The sequence below is a fragment of the Lichenostomus cassidix genome, chromosome 3 (assembly GCF_008360975.1).
Source record: "Lichenostomus cassidix isolate B80296 chromosome 3, HeHo_3.0, whole genome shotgun sequence".
In the NCBI taxonomy this organism is placed as follows: domain Eukaryota; kingdom Metazoa; phylum Chordata; class Aves; order Passeriformes; family Meliphagidae; genus Lichenostomus; species Lichenostomus cassidix.
Window position 1 is genome coordinate 15906787 of NC_139483.1, and position 17304 is coordinate 15924090.

At 38.5% G+C, this 17304-nt stretch overlaps 1 protein-coding gene across 12 annotated transcripts in view; it reads left to right on the plus strand.

Moving 5' to 3' along the window:
* The window catches only part of CDC42BPA (CDC42 binding protein kinase alpha), a 181586-nt gene that overhangs the window by 141623 nt on the left and 22659 nt on the right, over window positions 1–17304 (plus strand). For 9 of the 12 annotated variants that reach the window (XM_085054648.1, XM_085054653.1, XM_085054651.1 and 6 more), the window contains 10 exons: window positions 5866–5985; window positions 6684–6764; window positions 8856–8961; window positions 9695–9831; window positions 10465–10604; window positions 11459–11540; window positions 12694–12910; window positions 13690–13752; window positions 14631–15224; window positions 17150–17247. In XM_085054648.1, the coding sequence (XP_084910774.1) occupies window positions 5866–5985; window positions 6684–6764; window positions 8856–8961; window positions 9695–9831; window positions 10465–10604; window positions 11459–11540; window positions 12694–12910; window positions 13690–13752; window positions 14631–15224; window positions 17150–17247 (1638 nt within the window). Of the gene's footprint in view, window positions 1–2687; window positions 2727–5865; window positions 5986–6683; window positions 6765–8855; window positions 8962–9694; window positions 9832–10464; window positions 10605–11458; window positions 11541–12693; window positions 12911–13689; window positions 13753–14630; window positions 15225–17149; window positions 17248–17304 lie in introns of all 12 variants that reach the window. The other 3 variants (XM_085054659.1, XM_085054650.1, XM_085054652.1) reach the window with 2 other exon arrangements.

Consider the following 17304-nt stretch of genomic DNA (forward strand, 5'->3'; position numbering starts at 1 on the left):
GAGGGTACAATTTCCTGTCATGTGAATCCACAATAAATGAGTAATGTTTATATTTTTACCTGGATTAAAGAAATGTTCTATATTACCTGAGTATTAGGAACACTTAGTTTGTATCAGCAGGTTCATTTGTAGAAATTTCTTTAAAAATAACTAAAACACTCCCTTAAAATCTATTAAGATAAACAAAATATGTATGTGGCAGCTGCTGATAATGTTCTATTTTGCAAGGGGAAGCTTAGGACAAGATTATTTTCCTGATTGCTCTCTAGTTAGTTTTGAAGGACTTCAGTACTTTATTTTGTATTTATTGGTGGTTGATTTTTTGGTTTTTTTAAAGAAGGCAGCATTTTTTTCCACAAGCATTTTGACAAAATTACTTTTCTTTCTTCTCTGTGCAAGTGAGTAATTTTCAGCTGTTGGCACACATTCTTTAATGACAATTATTAGTGATTGGTCCACCCAGATCAAATCTTTGCGGAAACCCACCTTTTGGTCTTGGGTAAAATTTCATGGATTAATGTGTATATTGTTGCATGTAGTTATCTTCCTGCACATGGAGCCAAACTTGCCCTGTTCCATCTTCAATTTGAGTCCAACAGGAGTGTTTTTTTCTCAATTGCATTGGGCAAAAGTACATCTCTGGGCTGGACTGGCCAGGGGCTCATGTCTCTAACCCCAAGACAGAATTCTCTCTTGTCTGACAAAGCTGCAGAAAAAGAAGGGCTGAGTGCTCAAAGATGGGAAGGGCACCTTGCAGAGAAATACAAGACATTCTGTCTTTGTTAGAAAGAGAGATAAAGCTGATGTCTGTGTTAGTAGATGAAAAGTGTTGTCATTCAGTTGTGCTGAAAGTTAGTTCTGCATCTTTGATTTATTGGGCAATCACTTGATTCATTTGTAACATAATTTATAGCCTCTGAATTACCTAAATGAATGGTTATTTATGATTTAGCTCATTGAGTTGGTTTAGTATCAATATATTAGATGGACTTAAATTAAAATAAAGGTATTAAAACTCCCTGCCCACTGGATGTGACCTCCATTCCCTTTCCAATGTCTCTTTTTGGCAGCAGTTACCTTGAAGGGCAGCATTTCTTGCAGCATCTCCTGCAGAATTAATCTCTTCTCAGTCAAACCTGATAAGTGTGTGGGTTCTTTGTATTAAGACCAAGGACAAATTAGAAGTCCTCACGTCACTCATACAGTGCTGCAATATTGCATGGGGTTCAGGAAAGCCTCTCTTGTAATCAAGAACCCCAAGTAAATATTTCTAAGGGCCTTTATTGTTTCTTCAGTCTGTCTACTTCATTAAGGAAGGACAGGGAGAGTGTAAAATAATGTGCAGGTGCAGTTGCAAGGCATTTCTTGCAGGATCTCTGAAGTCTGTTTAGCACACAGATGTGTGCACAGCACTGGATTTCCTGGGGTGGGTATGTCTTGTGTGTCTGCCATCCAAACGGGGTAACTATTTATGGCACTCTCTGAATGGCTGGAGTTAATTCTAATTTTTCCAATGAGGAAAACAGTAGTTTTGCAATTTCTGCTGGAGAGAAATAAAAATAGATGTCCTGCTGCCTCTGTAGCCTGCAGATGCCGAGTGAGAAGTGGTAGCTCACTGCTCAGATGAGCAGCAGTCACTGTTGGTTCCTGCTTTGATAAGATGCTGGGTCAGGTTGGCAGAATTGGTGCCTAAATCCTCATAGCTGTGACAGCCCACACGTTCAGAAGCAATCCTTGTATCTCCTCTGCACACAGGGGAGTAGGAATGTGCCTGGTTTCTGAATTTGGTGGTGAGGGAATCACCCCCAGTGACTCTTAACAGACTAGCTCCTTGCTGCTGTTTTCTCCTGTGTGTTGCAGGCTGTCTCAGTAACATTGTCTAGGTGTTAAGTCTCCCGTGTTCACTAGAAGTGTCTGATAGTGGAAGTGTTGGGTTTTGTTTCTTTGCCAGGTGGATCTTTGTGTCTCTCACTAGCTACGAGAAGCAGTCAACTTGTTTTATTTAAGGATGAATTTGTGATTATTTCATAACAATAACATGGAATCCCATTTTTCTTTACAAAATTATTTTTCTCACATGCTCAAAAATGCTATTTTCCCCTGTTGCTAACACATTACAAATTAGAAATAGATTTCTTAAGTCCTCCTGCAGTCTTGTCCTCACATGCAGTCCCCATGGGCTTTGGCTAGACTAAACAAATCTGAACTTTGTAAGTAGCCACAGAATAAATGGTGTTCTGAATTCTTATTATCAATCAGAATAAGCCATAGTAGTGTGTGGTGAGAGCCTTGACTATACCTGCACATTCATAATTAACCTGAGTAAATCTGGTTTGTAATGATATTTTAAATTGGACATGTTGTGCCTCCAATAGATGACTTCATTCATCTTGTTCAAAGCACAGAGAAGCCAACTGCAACTTAATAGTGCAGTGTAGTCTGCAGTTTCACTGCTGTTTTCCAGTGTGAGACTATGGACTTTAAATAGCTGTTCCTTTTTTGTTTTTTAACGTTTCTTCCCTTCCCTCTTGTTGCCCCTGAATAGCTTGTTTTTAAATACTTGTAACAATGAACATGCTTGTGTGTGTCTAAACACTACCTCTGGAGGTACAGAGTGAGGAATTCTGAGGTGATGTATGTGTCACTGTTTGGTTTTGTAACATATTCTCCTCCTTTCTTTGTTAAAGCGCTCTCCTTCCTGTATTCCAGCTAACAAAGGCAGACGTGTAAGAGGCTGTCATACTCTATGTGGCCCTTTATTTTTTGCCTGTTATGTCCATGCCTATGTTTAATGTATGGATTGTGTATTTACCTCACTGCATGTCTTGTGCTGCTGCTGCTGCTGTTTGCTGCTGCTGCTGCTGTGCTGTTTGTTGTTTTACAGCTGTGGGCTCAGAGCTTTTGGAGTATTTCATTTGGCAGTCCTGTGAGCAGAGTATCACAGTAACTGGAGAGGATGCTTTGGGTGCTTTCTCATGTCAATTAACCCTATGAGCAGAATTTCTCTGAAACTGGAGAAGATACTTCAGGTGCTTTCTCATTTGAGTGTGAAAGTTGTATGTGGAAGCTGATCGGGCAAATGCAGGTTGGGAAGATGAGCAAATATCAAGTGAGGGCATGTTTGTTTCTTTGCCCTTAGCAGAGGGCATCTGTTAAGTCATGGGAATTGCCCACAGAAGGTCAGAGTTTGGCATTTGGGAGGCACATCACAGCAAGTTATAGAAAATACCACGTTACAAAGATAAATAAATGTGAAGTGGGGAATTGAGTAAATGGAGGTAGGAAAAATTCGTGTGGAGATGGATGTGTTGTAGCTGGTTAAGCTGGAAAAGTCTATGTTGTTTCAAAAATCAAGGTGGGTTTTTAACATGTGTTTACACGTGTTATCAAAGCTTTGTCAGACTGAGCTCCTGCCAGTTATGCTGTGTCCATTTTAATGTCATACTGCCACTTCTGTTTCTTTTATATACCTACTATGGTAGGGATAGATAAGCATACAAAGCATTTTTGTTGAATATTCAATAAATAAGCAGAAATGCCCAACAGCTCTAATAATGTCCTTAGTCATGCAGTTCAAAGAACACTGCTGAGTCTCTCAGGCAAGCTTACAGTAACTGCTTGTTTTTGTTGGTGGTGCCTCCAGTTCAGAAGTTCTCTCTCCTCCAGATGTGTTTGTACATTGGCCTGCTTTGGGTCAGACCTGCACATGAGGACAGCTATGCACAGTCCTGTGGAAGACAGCAAGGCTGTTACAATTTGGTAGGAAATAGAGAAATCAGCCTTGGATAATCCAGTGGATTAGTTTAAAAACAGTTTGAATGGTGTTGACATGGTCAAGGTTGCTTTTGTACTTAGTTCTTCTCATTAGAGCCAGGAACCTGAGATGACTGCAGCAATACAGCTTAAGGCCCTTGTTTCTGCAGTAAAGGTGGTGATTAAATTCCCTTCTGCAATGGTGGATCAGTTTCTGTGCGTTTTGTGGGCTTTTTATGTTCGTAAGTAAAGTGAAAATACATTTGTTACTGTTTCAGCAGTTGTCTTCAACCACAAAGGCTTTGTAGCACATTCCAGAAAGGTTCCATCACTGATACCAGGCTTGTACTACATTTTTTCATAGACACCGTGAAAGTTCTTTGGTATGCAGATACTGCTTTGAAAGGGAAAGCCCTTGGAGTGTCTGGAAACATTTATGAAATGATAGATTAGATCTCTGAGTTTAACTTGCAGGAGAAAAGGAGTGTCTGTTTCTTGCTATGAAAAAATTTGCCTGTAGTTACTCAGTGAGCTTATTTTTTAGTAACATTTTTGAGGAGGAGGTAGAATTGTTGAAGGTTAAACAGACTTTGGGTGGACTCCAAGTTACCACTTTTTTTTAGACTGGATTAAAAAGGAGTTTAAAATAATTGGAACATGTTATGTGTTTGGGGAGTTTCTACTTAAGGCACCAGTGTTTCTAGTAGTGGGTGAAGCTTTCAATTATTATTTGCTTCTGATAAATCTGGGCACAAAATGTTTGCTTTACTGCTACTTTTTGCCACAATGCTTGAGACATATAATGTATGTGCAGTAAATGGGTGTATCCCAGTGTGAGCATTTCCCATTTTCATTTCAGAAATACTTGCAGACATGTTAATAAGCCTGAGCTGATAAAACTGATGGGCGTTCTTCACCAGATAATTTTTTTTCAATGGGTATGGTAAAAGTAGAAGCTATCAAACTTAACTCATGGTTTAAAAAAAAAAGTGTATATATATACATATATATTCAAAACTAGCAACTGCACCTGTTCGCTACTGTGGCTGAGCTCCTGTAGAACAGGACTGTGTGTGCATGTATAAAATTGGCTTGGCAATATAATTGATTCCCAAAAAGCAGTAAAGTTTGTGGAATTATTAGTATTGTCAGTGATAAATGAGATGAGAAGCACTGGAATGTTCAAATGCTTTCTGTAAACATGGCTGCATATCTTAGTTTGTCTGCAAGCTCGCCAAATCCTTGGCAATGGAGAACTGTTGATAGCATTGCTCCAGAAAATTGAGGCATGCCATGGAGCCTTCTGCAAGCCTGCAGCTTTTACTTTTTTATAAGTGGAAAAAGCATTTTTACCTTTTTTTTTTTTTAATACAATTTTACATAGAAAACTTTGTGGAGATATCTTGTTTTCAAGGAAGAATCCTGCCTTCTCTGGTCTTTGCAGCTGTACCAACAGAAGATGACTTGTTTCCCAAGATACCTGTTTGTACCTATGTGCCTTGTTCAGGGTAGCTCTGTGTTGGGCTTAGTTTCATTCTGTATATTAAGGACTAGGAAAATATTCCCCAGAAGAAATTGTATTCCTGGTAAGGATGTTCTTGTAGTTCAAGTGGGGTGCAAAACCCCCTCAATTGTCTGTGAGTGTAATTATCACTACCCTCAGGAATATACATTGCTGTGCCTTTTCTCCTTGTTTTCTCCTGAACATGTTTGCAGGAATTGACATGGGCTGTGTGGGAATTCACGTCTAACAAATCCCTGCTACCAGTGGACAAAACCCAGTAGCATTTAGAAAATATTCACCCTTGGACAATGCTGAATTACAAGTGTCTTCAAGTGGTTATCAGGGCCTTGAACTAGCAGCTCTTATGCATGTGCTCACCTCTCAGCAAAAGCCTTGGCGTGTTTACATGCAACAATGTTCATTCCATTTTTGTGCTTTTAATTAGGAATTTGCTTAAAACTGAATTTTTATCCTCTCAGTTCTCTCTTAGGAATTCTACTGCTCCCATATCTTATTTTGGTAAGAGCTGAGAATTCTTTTTTAAGGATGTCTTTGATTTATTTCTTCGGTTGTTGTTTTTTTTTTTTTCTCTTGAATTGTTCTCCTAGATTGATTCAGTTGAGAATTTTACATTGTCTAATACTCCATCACGGGATGAAGATAGCAAGTCTCACCTCCATTCAAGATCAAGGTCTCCTTCTACAGCTAGTGAGATTGAACCAATTGAGGTACTTCAGTGTTCAAAGATATTTGGTTTGGTTTTTTTTTTTTTGAGGGAGTAGCAGTTTCATTGTATAAAAATGACAATTGCAAATCTTTTGTTTAGGATGAAACTCACTCTTCTGCAGCAAGACTATTTAGGACCTTGTAATGGCCTTCTGCACTAGCGGTGAACTGTGTTTTGGGGAATATTGCATTTTTTTCACATATGGTTAATTGAATAGGGATGGAAACTATGAATCAATTATTATAGTCTCTCTTCATAACATATCCTCAGTTATGAATATTTAAGAAATGTTGGCACAAAGATATTGTTACTATGTAGTTTGTAAAAATACACTTTGAAGCCCTGCTGAAAGTTTTGTTATTACGAAATGTTAGCTAGACTTTGCATCTATAATAATTTCTCTCCTTTCCCTGTTAAAAAAATTACCTTAGTGGATATTATACATCAGGAAAATATCCAATCAAATGTTTAGGATACTGTGAAGTTGGTTTTGACATTTAGGAGAGGCATCTTGCACATAATTTTGCTGAGAAATGATATTTAGTATTCTGAATCCTTTCCTGCACTAATCAGTTTGGTTTCATGGCTTGGATGTTTGGGGGTGGGGTGGGTGGCACAACGTGGTCTTTTTCCTTTATTCAGGCTGTGTCTGATAGTGTGTTCTTGATGTGTGATTGATCCCTTGGGGACTCTGTTCAGGTTACAGATCATCCTCCCCGTTCCATTCACACCCCGACCATGAGGACAGCGTATATTGGGTCAGGACTCTCTGCACCAAAGGTATCCTGCCAAACATTCACACTTTTGATGTGGCAAGGGGGACAATGTCACTCCTGGGCCACAGCTTCAGGAGAACTGGTTATCACACTGATCTTACCAGAACTGCCTAGAAGGGATGTTTAGAAGCAAGCTGGTTGCTTTCTAAAATTTAAAACCCTTCATTCTTACATTATGGGGTGTTATAAGTTTCACTAGGAATTCCACTGGAGGAGTACACAGGCTTTTGATTGTAGAAAAAACTGTAATGTGGACATTAGAAAGAAGTAAATGAGCCAGAATGTGAGGAAAGGAAAGAGATATCCTAGCAAGAGAGTGTTTTCTGATATGTGTCTGATCAACATAGCCCTACTCTTTGACTACAAGAAAGTCTTGGATTGGCACATCTGTGAGCTTATTAGATACTTGTTCTTGAGATAAGGAGAAGAATAACCCTGAAAATGAAACCATAGATTTGCCTGTTTTTAAGCAGTGTGGAGTGAGCACTACAGGCAACATTCCAGCACTGGGCTGGGAGAAGGATTCCCAATTTTTCTGTCTTTTGGATTTTTACTTGCATAAATACTGTTTTTACATCAGTTGTTGAAATAATTTTGCTGTTGCCAAATAAACCAGTGTATGCAAATTCCCAGTGGATTATGTCTATTCAAGCAAATGAAGAATAAATACAAGCTATTAAAAGGAAAAATTTTCTTATAAAAGTTTTGAAAGTGACTCAATGGTTTAGGAATCTTCTGTATATTTAAAAATGACAGTTTTTCCTGCAACTAATAATGATGTAAGTAAGCCCTTCCAATAGCTCTGTTTCTCTGCTTTGATAAATTGCACAGTAGCAGAAGGTTCCTTTGTGTAAAGGAAAGCTAAAAAGTTTGAGCAGAGAGTGTTCTGTTGGCAGCATCTTAGTAGATCAATTAAAAAAATACTGTAAGTGCACTTGGAATTATGTGAAACAGATTTTACTGTGCACGTAATTTGATTTTTGCAAACATTTTGTTCAGTAAGTAACAATTTGCTTTATAATTTATTATGTCCCCTAAAGAACCTTCTTGCTTTTTGATTGCATCAGTTCTTAAAGCTGAGTGTTGTTCCCTGCAAGTTTCAAAACAGAACATGCTTCTGTAGACAGAAAGCTTCCATTGTAACAGTAAAGCTGTCATTAAATATGGGTAAGTTTGAGCCCTTAACTTTGATGTCTTATGCTCTGAAAAACAGGAAAGTGAGTAAAATTTTAGGATGCCTATTCTTCAAAGTATTCTGCAAAATTGTCTATTTCAGTTCACATACATGGTCAGGTTTTTTTGGACAGTCTTTGCATTCACCCTGTGCTCTGGCCTTTCTCCCTAGTAGTTATTTCACTAGGAGTTTTTATAGAAAAGCAAAGCAGCTTCCTGGATTTTATATAAGGCCATCTATGAATCATCCTGCCAGGTTTTGTAGGCATTTAGCCTTTATATAGCAGCATCAGCACAGCCATCCTTGAGGAGAGAGAGAGAGAATTAAACCACTTACTCATGTACTCTGTGTTCCCGAGGAAAACCAGGAAGAGAAACCCTTTCAAAATCAACTTCATCTATCAACTTCAGCTCTTGCCTTTAAATTGGATGTTCTGCAATTTCCTCTGCCAGACACTGTAAAAGGGAACTCTGTCAGGGCATTCTGGCATAAAATTTAAAATTTTGAAAAAGTCTGCTATTTTTCTTTTAACTAAGGCAGCACTCCTTACAGAGGAGCACTGAATTTGCAGCTTAGAAACTACTGTTGTGGGTTGACCTGGGCTGACAGTCAGGTGCCCACCAAGCACATGCTTAGACATGTTCCACTTCTGGAGTGTAATAGAATCATTTTGGCAGCTTTCATATCTGCAGTGGAAGCAAACTCCTGTTCTGAGACAAGGTCCAGTTTCCATGTCTTTGTTTGCAGAGGATGCTTTAAATCATCAACAACGGGCAAATAAGGAATTTCTTTCAGCCCCTGTGCTAGGAGCTCAGATCTCATTCCAGCAACCACAAACAAGCTGCCTTATTAAATGCACTCTTGTCTGTGAAAGAAATAACTGTGTTACAGGTGTTAACATCCTTGTCTGCTGTTTCACAGCCTAAAGCCCACCAGTTTGTAGTGAAGTCATTTAACACACCAACGAAATGCAATCAGTGCACATCTCTGATGGTTGGTCTGATACGACAGGGCTGCACTTGTGAAGGTAAGCACTTGTGGAGGCACAAAAAAAGTGGGAATTGAAGTTCTTACAGATGCAAATGGCACAGTAAATGTAGTGTGGTGATGCAGGAGTCTTCTGCTTATGTTTTGAGTAACAGGATATTCTCATACTTCAGTCTTTTAACACTAGGAGCCAAACACTTTGAATATCCTGCATAACAGATTTCCCAGTTATGTGGGGACACTTATTCCAGTTGGTGCTAGAAGAGCTCAGTTCAGTTTACCTAAACAGCAAAAAGGGCCCACAGTGAGTGGTCAAGTGTAGTGACAGCAGCTTTGCTCTATTTTTCAGGGCAAAATTTAAGACATCTATTCTGACTTATTCCAGAAAGAAGCAAATTGGTACTGAATGGCAGTTATTCTTGTTTGTATGTACATGAAATGACACTATTTAGAGAATGTTCCAGTTTTTTGTTTGCTAGTAGAGCTAGGCCTAGAGGACATCATATCTTAGGCTCTTTCTTGTCTGGATGAAACCAGGTGTATCCATAAGCTATCTGAAAAAGAGAAATTCAGGATTTAGAGCAGATAAAAGCATGAACTGCTGCTGTGTGCAGACTTTTATTTCTGCCTGTAGCATAGTTCAGTGAGATTATTCAGATATTGGTCAAAAAAAGAGAGGGGATTTCTGTGTAAATCTCATCATCATTATCGTAACTTTTGCATTGCACAAGGAATAACCATGAAATCTTTTTGTTTCTTCTCCTCCTCACAAGTATGTGGATTCTCTTGCCACGTGACCTGTGCAGACAAGGCTCCTGCAGTATGTCCAATCCCTCCCGAACAGACTAAGGGACCTTTGGGAATAGATCCACAGAAAGGCATAGGAACAGCTTATGAAGGACATGTCCGAGTAAGTATGAGGCATTTGGTGCACTTATATTAAATTCATTGTTTTACAGAGCTGGAATTATTTTAATACTGGGGGGATAGATTCAATTACATCTTACAGTAGCAGTCTGGAAACAAAGACTTAAATTTTCACAAAGCAGTTCTTAGCATTGTCAACACTAATCCCCTCTCCATCTCTCTTGGCCATTGTGCTTTGGGTTGATCTTGAATAGTCCTGTTTCTAGAGATCAGATCATCTTCCAGGCCCTGTGAGTTTTTGAGTCTTTCTCCTAGCACTGTTTATGCTCATTGGTGTGGATACTTGTACAGAAATATTGAAACACTTACTCAACATAGTTTTGGTGATATTCCTGTGGCCAGCTAGAGATGGGTTTCTTTCTCTATATTTGTTAATACAGCTCTGAATGAATCTGTGTAATAAAAAGAAAGAATCTGCTATGCTATTAATTTATTAAATAATGTCTGTGTGTCTGTATTTGTTGGTCTTACTGCTCCTGGGCTGTGCTTATGTTGCTTAATGTTATCACTGAATGAATTGTTTTCAGCCCAGATAAGCAAATTGATTTTTGTGCTATCTGATTTTTTGATTGCATCTAAACTTACAGAGAGTTGATCAGAATTTATATTTCTAAAGGTACCAAAGCCAGCTGGAGTAAAGAAAGGTTGGCAGAGGGCGCTGGCAGTGATCTGTGATTTTAAACTCTTCCTGTATGATGTAGCAGAAGGAAAAGCATCTCAGCCCAGCGTGGTAGTGAGTCAGGTCATAGACATGAGGTAAGCTGTTTGCTGCTGATGGGAGCTTTGCAGAGGCACTGGGAGGTTTTGTTCTGCTTTTCCTTTTTGTCAAATCAATAAGCAAGCTCCAGAGGTTTTATGAAACCTTGTAATCCATGTTGAAAGCTGCTAATTTTCCGGGATAAAAAAATAAAATAGCAGTTAGCAGTTATTTGGAGTTAGCCTGAGCTACATTTGTTTGTTCCTATGTAGATGTTTAAACTTCTGTTCCTGCATCATGGCAAAGAGCATCTGTTCTGCAGTGTAGAAGATCTGGAATAAATAAAGAATTAAAAACAACATTGTTTTGGGATTGAATAGAGTTTTGAAAGACAGATAAAACTTTGTTACAGGATAAAACTATTACAACTTTTGGTTCAGAAGGGCTGAACAGTTTGTTCCCACTGTCTTCAGTGTTACTGAAATGCTACCAACCTCACTGAAGTCTGAGAACATTTAACATAGCAACTAAGTAAAGCTCATCTCTGATCTAGGTTACTTTATCGAGGAATTCTCAAACAGCTGTGGGTTATAGCTTCTAGTGAATTTGGATTTTTATGAAAGAGTTGGAAAGCTGTTCTTCATTCCACTTATTCTTTAATTTATACAGGCATAAACCAGATACAGAATATCTGAATAGATTTATTTCCATCAGCATTTACCAGGAATTAATTCTGCAACATTGCATTTGTGAATTTCATCTGCAGATACAGAGGAAAGGATAATTTTAAAAACTAGATCTCAGTGCTGACTTGTTATGTCCTTCACAAAATGAGGCTGTTGGAAAAGCAAAAACCAAATGTATAGATTTTGCTCATTAACTCTTTTCCAATTATGTTTATGGTCTCCATAAGGGATGAAGAATTCTCAGTGAGTTCTGTCTTGGCCTCAGATGTCATCCATGCAAATAGAAAAGATATCCCCTGTATCTTTAGGGTAAGTATTACATCCTGACCCTGCTAATCCAGACATACAGGGGTTCACAGGGTGATGTGTGCTGTGCATTCACTGACAGCTTACAAGTATTTTATTTCCTTGGCAAGTTCTGGCCTTGTGGTATCCATGGCAGCAGCAGCAATGCATAGGGCTCTGTACATGTCATTTTTGTTGTAAAAATAGCACTGGTACATTTGGACAAGCTCTCATCTCCACTTCATGTGGATTGTATTTTTTGATTTTCACAATAAGATGTATTTTCTCTACTTCCTCTTAGTCATTTGAAATTCTTCTGTTCATCATGACCATCTACATTTTCATTTCCTCAGGATGCTCTCTGCTTCTCAGTTTAACTGACTGGCTTATTCCTGAGGTCTTTATTTTACATACTTTTCTTTAGCATATGCATTGGATATCTGAAACTCCCATTCATCAGGTAGTATAGAAATTTAGTGTAAAATGCTCATCAAAATGTATGTCTAGTATCTAGTATCAGGATTTTGCCATTGTTGGCTTATTCTAATACTCTTATTAGATACTCTATTAAAGCTTTGACCTCAGTAAAATCTCCTTGATGTCTTATCAATTCTGCTATCATTTCTTTACTGTGCCTTTGTATTTTACTCCTTGTTTTTCCAGTTTTAAGACCATTCATCACTCTGTGTGCTGAGAGGAGATAAAACCTACAAAAGGGGCTTCCAATTTTATCTATAATAGTGTATCAAATGCATGAAAAGGATCACGGAGCATTCTTTCAATAAATACCATTTCAATTGCATTAAATTATTAATGAAATCTATAGCTCTTAAAAATACAGAAAATTTTAAAAGAAATGCTTTTTGTTATAAAATTGCTGTGAGAAACAACTGGCTACTATATTTAGAGCAGTCATTTATGAATTATAAAGTAAATACAAGTGCATTTAAAATAAAGCTAACATTTTCTCTGTTCTTTAAGTTATTCACATCTGCAGGTTTTTCTGCTGTGGGTTCTTGATTAAGATAAGAGTGTTTTCTATTAACTAAAGAGAAATTTTTGCTTCCTTAATTCAGACAGCTAATTAAAAAGGCACTTACAGGCATCTGCTATCCTTGTAAAAATGATCATGAGGAAATTATTTATCACTTATAATTTAATATTTTTTCTTTTGCAGGTTACAGCCTCCCAGCTCTCTGCATCCAGTAACAAGTGTTCAATCCTGATTCTAGCAGACGGTGAGAATGAAAAAAGCAAGTGGGTGGGTGTGCTGAATGAGTTGCATAGGATCTTGAAGAAGAACAAACTCAAAGACCGTTCAGTCTATGTTCCCAAAGAAGCTTATGACAGCACCTTGCCCCTCATCAAAACAACACAGTCAGCAGCAATCATAGGTATGGAAATAATAAGAAGAAAGCTCTTAGAAAAATGGGTATGCTAAAAGCATGATTTTTTAGGGAAAAAAAGGGTTAAATGGGGTTATCTAATGAATAAAGAGTGATATGTAGTGGTTTTAACCCATGTGGAAATGTGTATGGGCCTAAGAGAAAAGTGCAATTCACTACCCAGTACTTCTGTCAGATCTTTTAAGAGTATTCCCTCTATTCACCCATATTCATCATTATGAATAATTCACCCATATTCATAATTTAGACTGAGAATTGGACATTTCTCTTCTGTTACGCTGTAAACATAATTCCCTAACTGAGCAAAATTAGCACTATAGCATAGATGTAAATCACTGACTTTACAAAATCTGCTGGTGGGAACACAGAGGAGATGTAAGATCAGATATTGAATTTAGTAATTTTAAATACTACTGCATAAGATATGTTAAACTCTGATTATTTAAATTATTTCAATATAAGAGTATAGTTACTTCAAAGCTAGTGTTAAGATTGAAGTTCACTGAACAGTTTGTTAAAAATTATGTTTCTAGCTGTTACTTTAACTGGAGAAATGGGAAAATTTCTTTGTTCAGAAATTTGAAAGTTTGGGAGGTTGCCAGTTGGTTTTTTTTTTAATACATGAATATATTGTGTTTGGATTTATATACAGTCATTTCAATATATAAAAAACTGCTTCTGTTAATGAGAATTACCAGTATTGTTGAAATGATTCCTAAAGTACCTCCAAAGAAAAATAATCTTTTTTTTTTTCCCTAATGTCATAGACCATGAAAGAATAGCCCTGGGGAATGAAGAAGGGTTGTTTGTTGTGCATGTCACCAAAGACGGTAAGAAATTAGGAACTGGTAATAATTTCCCTCATACTAAATCATCTTTTCTTATTCCATGTCCTCTGCTTTGATTTTTCTTGATTTACTGCATCATCAGCTGGACAGCTCCGAGACCAGAAGGTGTCCTGTGTGCTTTCTGGTTTGGGTGTCCTTTCCAGTAACAAAAATCCAGCATCCCAAATTCACTTGAAGGTTCCTTCTCTGTTTGAAGCAAGCTCAGTACTGCATTCAGACCAGGTTGCTCAGGACCTTGTCCAGCTGAGTCTTGACAATCCCCAAGGACAGAGGTTCCATGATCTCTCTGGACTGCCTGTTGCTGATTATTCTTGCAGTGAAACACTTCCTTTGTACATTCAGTAGGATCCTCCCTCATTTCAATATATCTTCTCTTCTCCTGCTGTGCACCTCAGTAAGAATCATGGCTTAATCCTTTGTGTAACCTCCTCCTTGGTACTGGAAATGAAAATTTATGTTCAGTATTGCAAGATGTAATAACAAATGCCCAAGTTAATTGAACAAACAACATGTTTAATTGTATGTTTCAGCTCTTTGAGTCTTTCCCTTTATTCACTAGTTTTTTGGCTATAAACTGTTTCTGAAATGAATACTGAAATAATACAATGGTTGCTACTGCATCAGATCTGCTCTTCCCATTTCTGATGAGGAAAAGCCAAAGGTCTATCCAGAAGTGCCACATCTGGTATTATTCAAACACAAGTTTTGATTTCTGTACTTTTTAATATTGCACAGAAGCAATAAAAAGGGGATTTCTTGTTGCCTTCCTAGTTCATCCTTTCAAATACCTACGTTATAATCGATTCCCACTCCAGCATTCCTCACTTGGATGTGTGGGGGGTTGTTTTGTTTGGTTGCAGAGATTATCCGTGTTGGTGACAACAAGAAGGTCCATCAGATCGAGCTCATCCCGAGCGAGCAGCTCATCGCGGTGATCTCAGGACGGAACCGGCACGTGCGCCTCTTCCCCATGGCTGCCCTGGACGGCAGGGAGACTGAGTTCTATAAGCTGGCAGAGACCAAAGGCTGCCAGTCCATAGTTTCTGGACACGTGCGCCACGGAGCCCTGAGCTGCCTGTGCGTGGCTATGAAAAGGCAGGTGCTCTGTTATGAACTCAACCAGAGTAAGACGCGCCACAAAAAGATCAAGGAGATCCAGGTCCAGGGCAACGTGCAGTGGATGTCGATCTTCAGTGACCGTCTCTGCGTGGGCTACCAGTCAGGATTCTTGAAATACCCCCTGCATGGAGAGGGCAGCCCATACAGCCTGCTCCATCCGGACGACCACACGCTATCATTTATCTCACAGCAGCCAACCGATGCCATCTGCGCAGTCGAGATCTCAAATAAAGAATACCTGCTGTGTTTTAGCAGCGTCGGGGTTTACGTCGACTGCCAGGGCCGGAGATCCAGACAGCAAGAGTTGATGTGGCCTGCAACTCCATCTTCGTGCTGTAAGTTGTGCTCTCTGTGTCACTGTATTTGGTGCTGTCCACTGAAGTGATTCTGCTTGCAGTGATATCCAGGGGAGGTGAAGTTCAGGGCTAATTGCCTGACAGGTTAATGAATGCTCTTGGCTCCTGTCACAGTTTTTAATCTAGTCAGATCTAATCCTGATCTCATTTGTGCTGGTTTTGACAACTGTGTCACTGACCTATGCTGCTGGAACGCAGAGAGGAATCATGAGTCAGGATTTCTAGCTCCAAAACAGCCAAAAGCTTCAGATTCAACAGAGGCTAATGGGAACTTTCTGTGTTCACTACTACCAATGCTGGACTGTTATTTAAGGTCTTGGAATGGGATTGTACTTTGGCTCCAGCATTGTGGTTCCAGCTTTCTTCATGCTGAGAGTCATCAGGATCTGGTAGTTTGACTTGCTTTTCTCTAATGATATTTATTCCTACTTACTAGTCTGTTTTGTCTTTTCTTTCTTTATTTGTTCATTCTTTCTTCCTCAGCAATTCTTGTCAGCAGCCTTCTTATTTATCTCCTCTCTGCTTTTTAAATAAGTCACTTTTTAAGTGTCCCTCCTGTCTCTCTCTTCCCTTCCAAAATACAATGCATAGCAGGCAGTATAGAAAATACATTTCATAATCTTAAGGAAAAATATTGTAATTTTTTCAGAATTTTATTTCCACCAAGGTCTGTTAAACATTTATTGCACATTGTTCCAAAGATGGGGATCTATCCCTGTGACAGTTTCATGGGAGCAAAAAGCCAACCTGAATGTCTGTCTCCTTCTCTTTAATGTCTTTCTGAATGCAGATAAAGATTAGCCAAATCTGCACTCAGAGTAGTCAGTGAGCCCAATTCTGTGTTGGTATTCAGAATACTCTGCATTCTTACCTCACTTTGGCAGCAGTCCAGTCACACTGCAGAGGAGAGCAATTTTTCACCTTGTTTGAGTGAAGGGCCTTCTGAATATGGAAGGAGCAACTTTTACAGGATGTTTGCCAGTTCTGGTTTTCAAGCAATTTTAAGCAATTGATTATTACAGTGGACTCAGACAATGAATGAATCAAAAGAAAAGATTTTGTAATAGATTGGAAAATGTGTATTTTTCACAGGTAGTTCATCTATACTGGCCATTGTTATTTGTGACAGTTTTTTGATTGCCTTAAATGAAGTGACTTGATGTTATTCCAATTCAGAATGGAGGTATATTTTATAGCAAAAGCTGTTACATTTAAACACAACTTGGATGCTCTTGTAGTCTTGGCAGACCATGGCAGTCTTGTTGCCGACATGGAAATACTGAATTCTCCTTTAGAAGTAGTCCCAGTGAAACAAATTTCATCCTGGGGAAATGTGCCAGATAAGTAGCACAAGATTTCCCGTTACAATCCAGAAAATGAGAAGAGAGAATTAAAGCTGAGGAAACATGACTTTTATGACTGTGTCATGGTGCTTAGTTCCAACTGATGCTCATTTAGTACACAGTCCAAAGACTCAGAGCTCAGTTCTTTCAAATGAGTTATTAAATAGGGCAGCTATTAAATAGAGCAGTCTATTTTCCTACCATGCCATTTACAAAATGTGAGCTCTTACTAAAAATGGGGCTTTTAGGAGAAAAAAAGCTTTGAAATACATCAGTATTTGGTAGAGTAAACCATAATCTCTTACAATTCACAAAGAGTTAGGTTTTAAGCAAAGTTAAAAGAAAAGACATGGAGGTTCTAAATTTTTAGGTGGTGCTGGTTTGCCTTCAGAATAAATTTCTTGGTCACTTTTGAGTTAAAGCACATTTTTCAGAGCTTGTTGTTGGATTGTGGAGCATTGGTTTTGTTCTTTCAAACAAATATGTTTAAACTGTAAGAAGTTGTCCTGCTTGGGTGGTGTCTAAAAGTACATGACACAATCCCTAATCATTCCCCCCCAGGTTACAATGCACCATACCTCTCTGTGTACAGTGAAAATGCAATTGATATCTTCGACGTGAACTCCATGGAGTGGATTCAAACTATTCCTCTCAAAAAGGTAACTTCCCATTTCAGTATCAGCCAAGGGATATGTCCAGACTCAGTACTGCTTCAG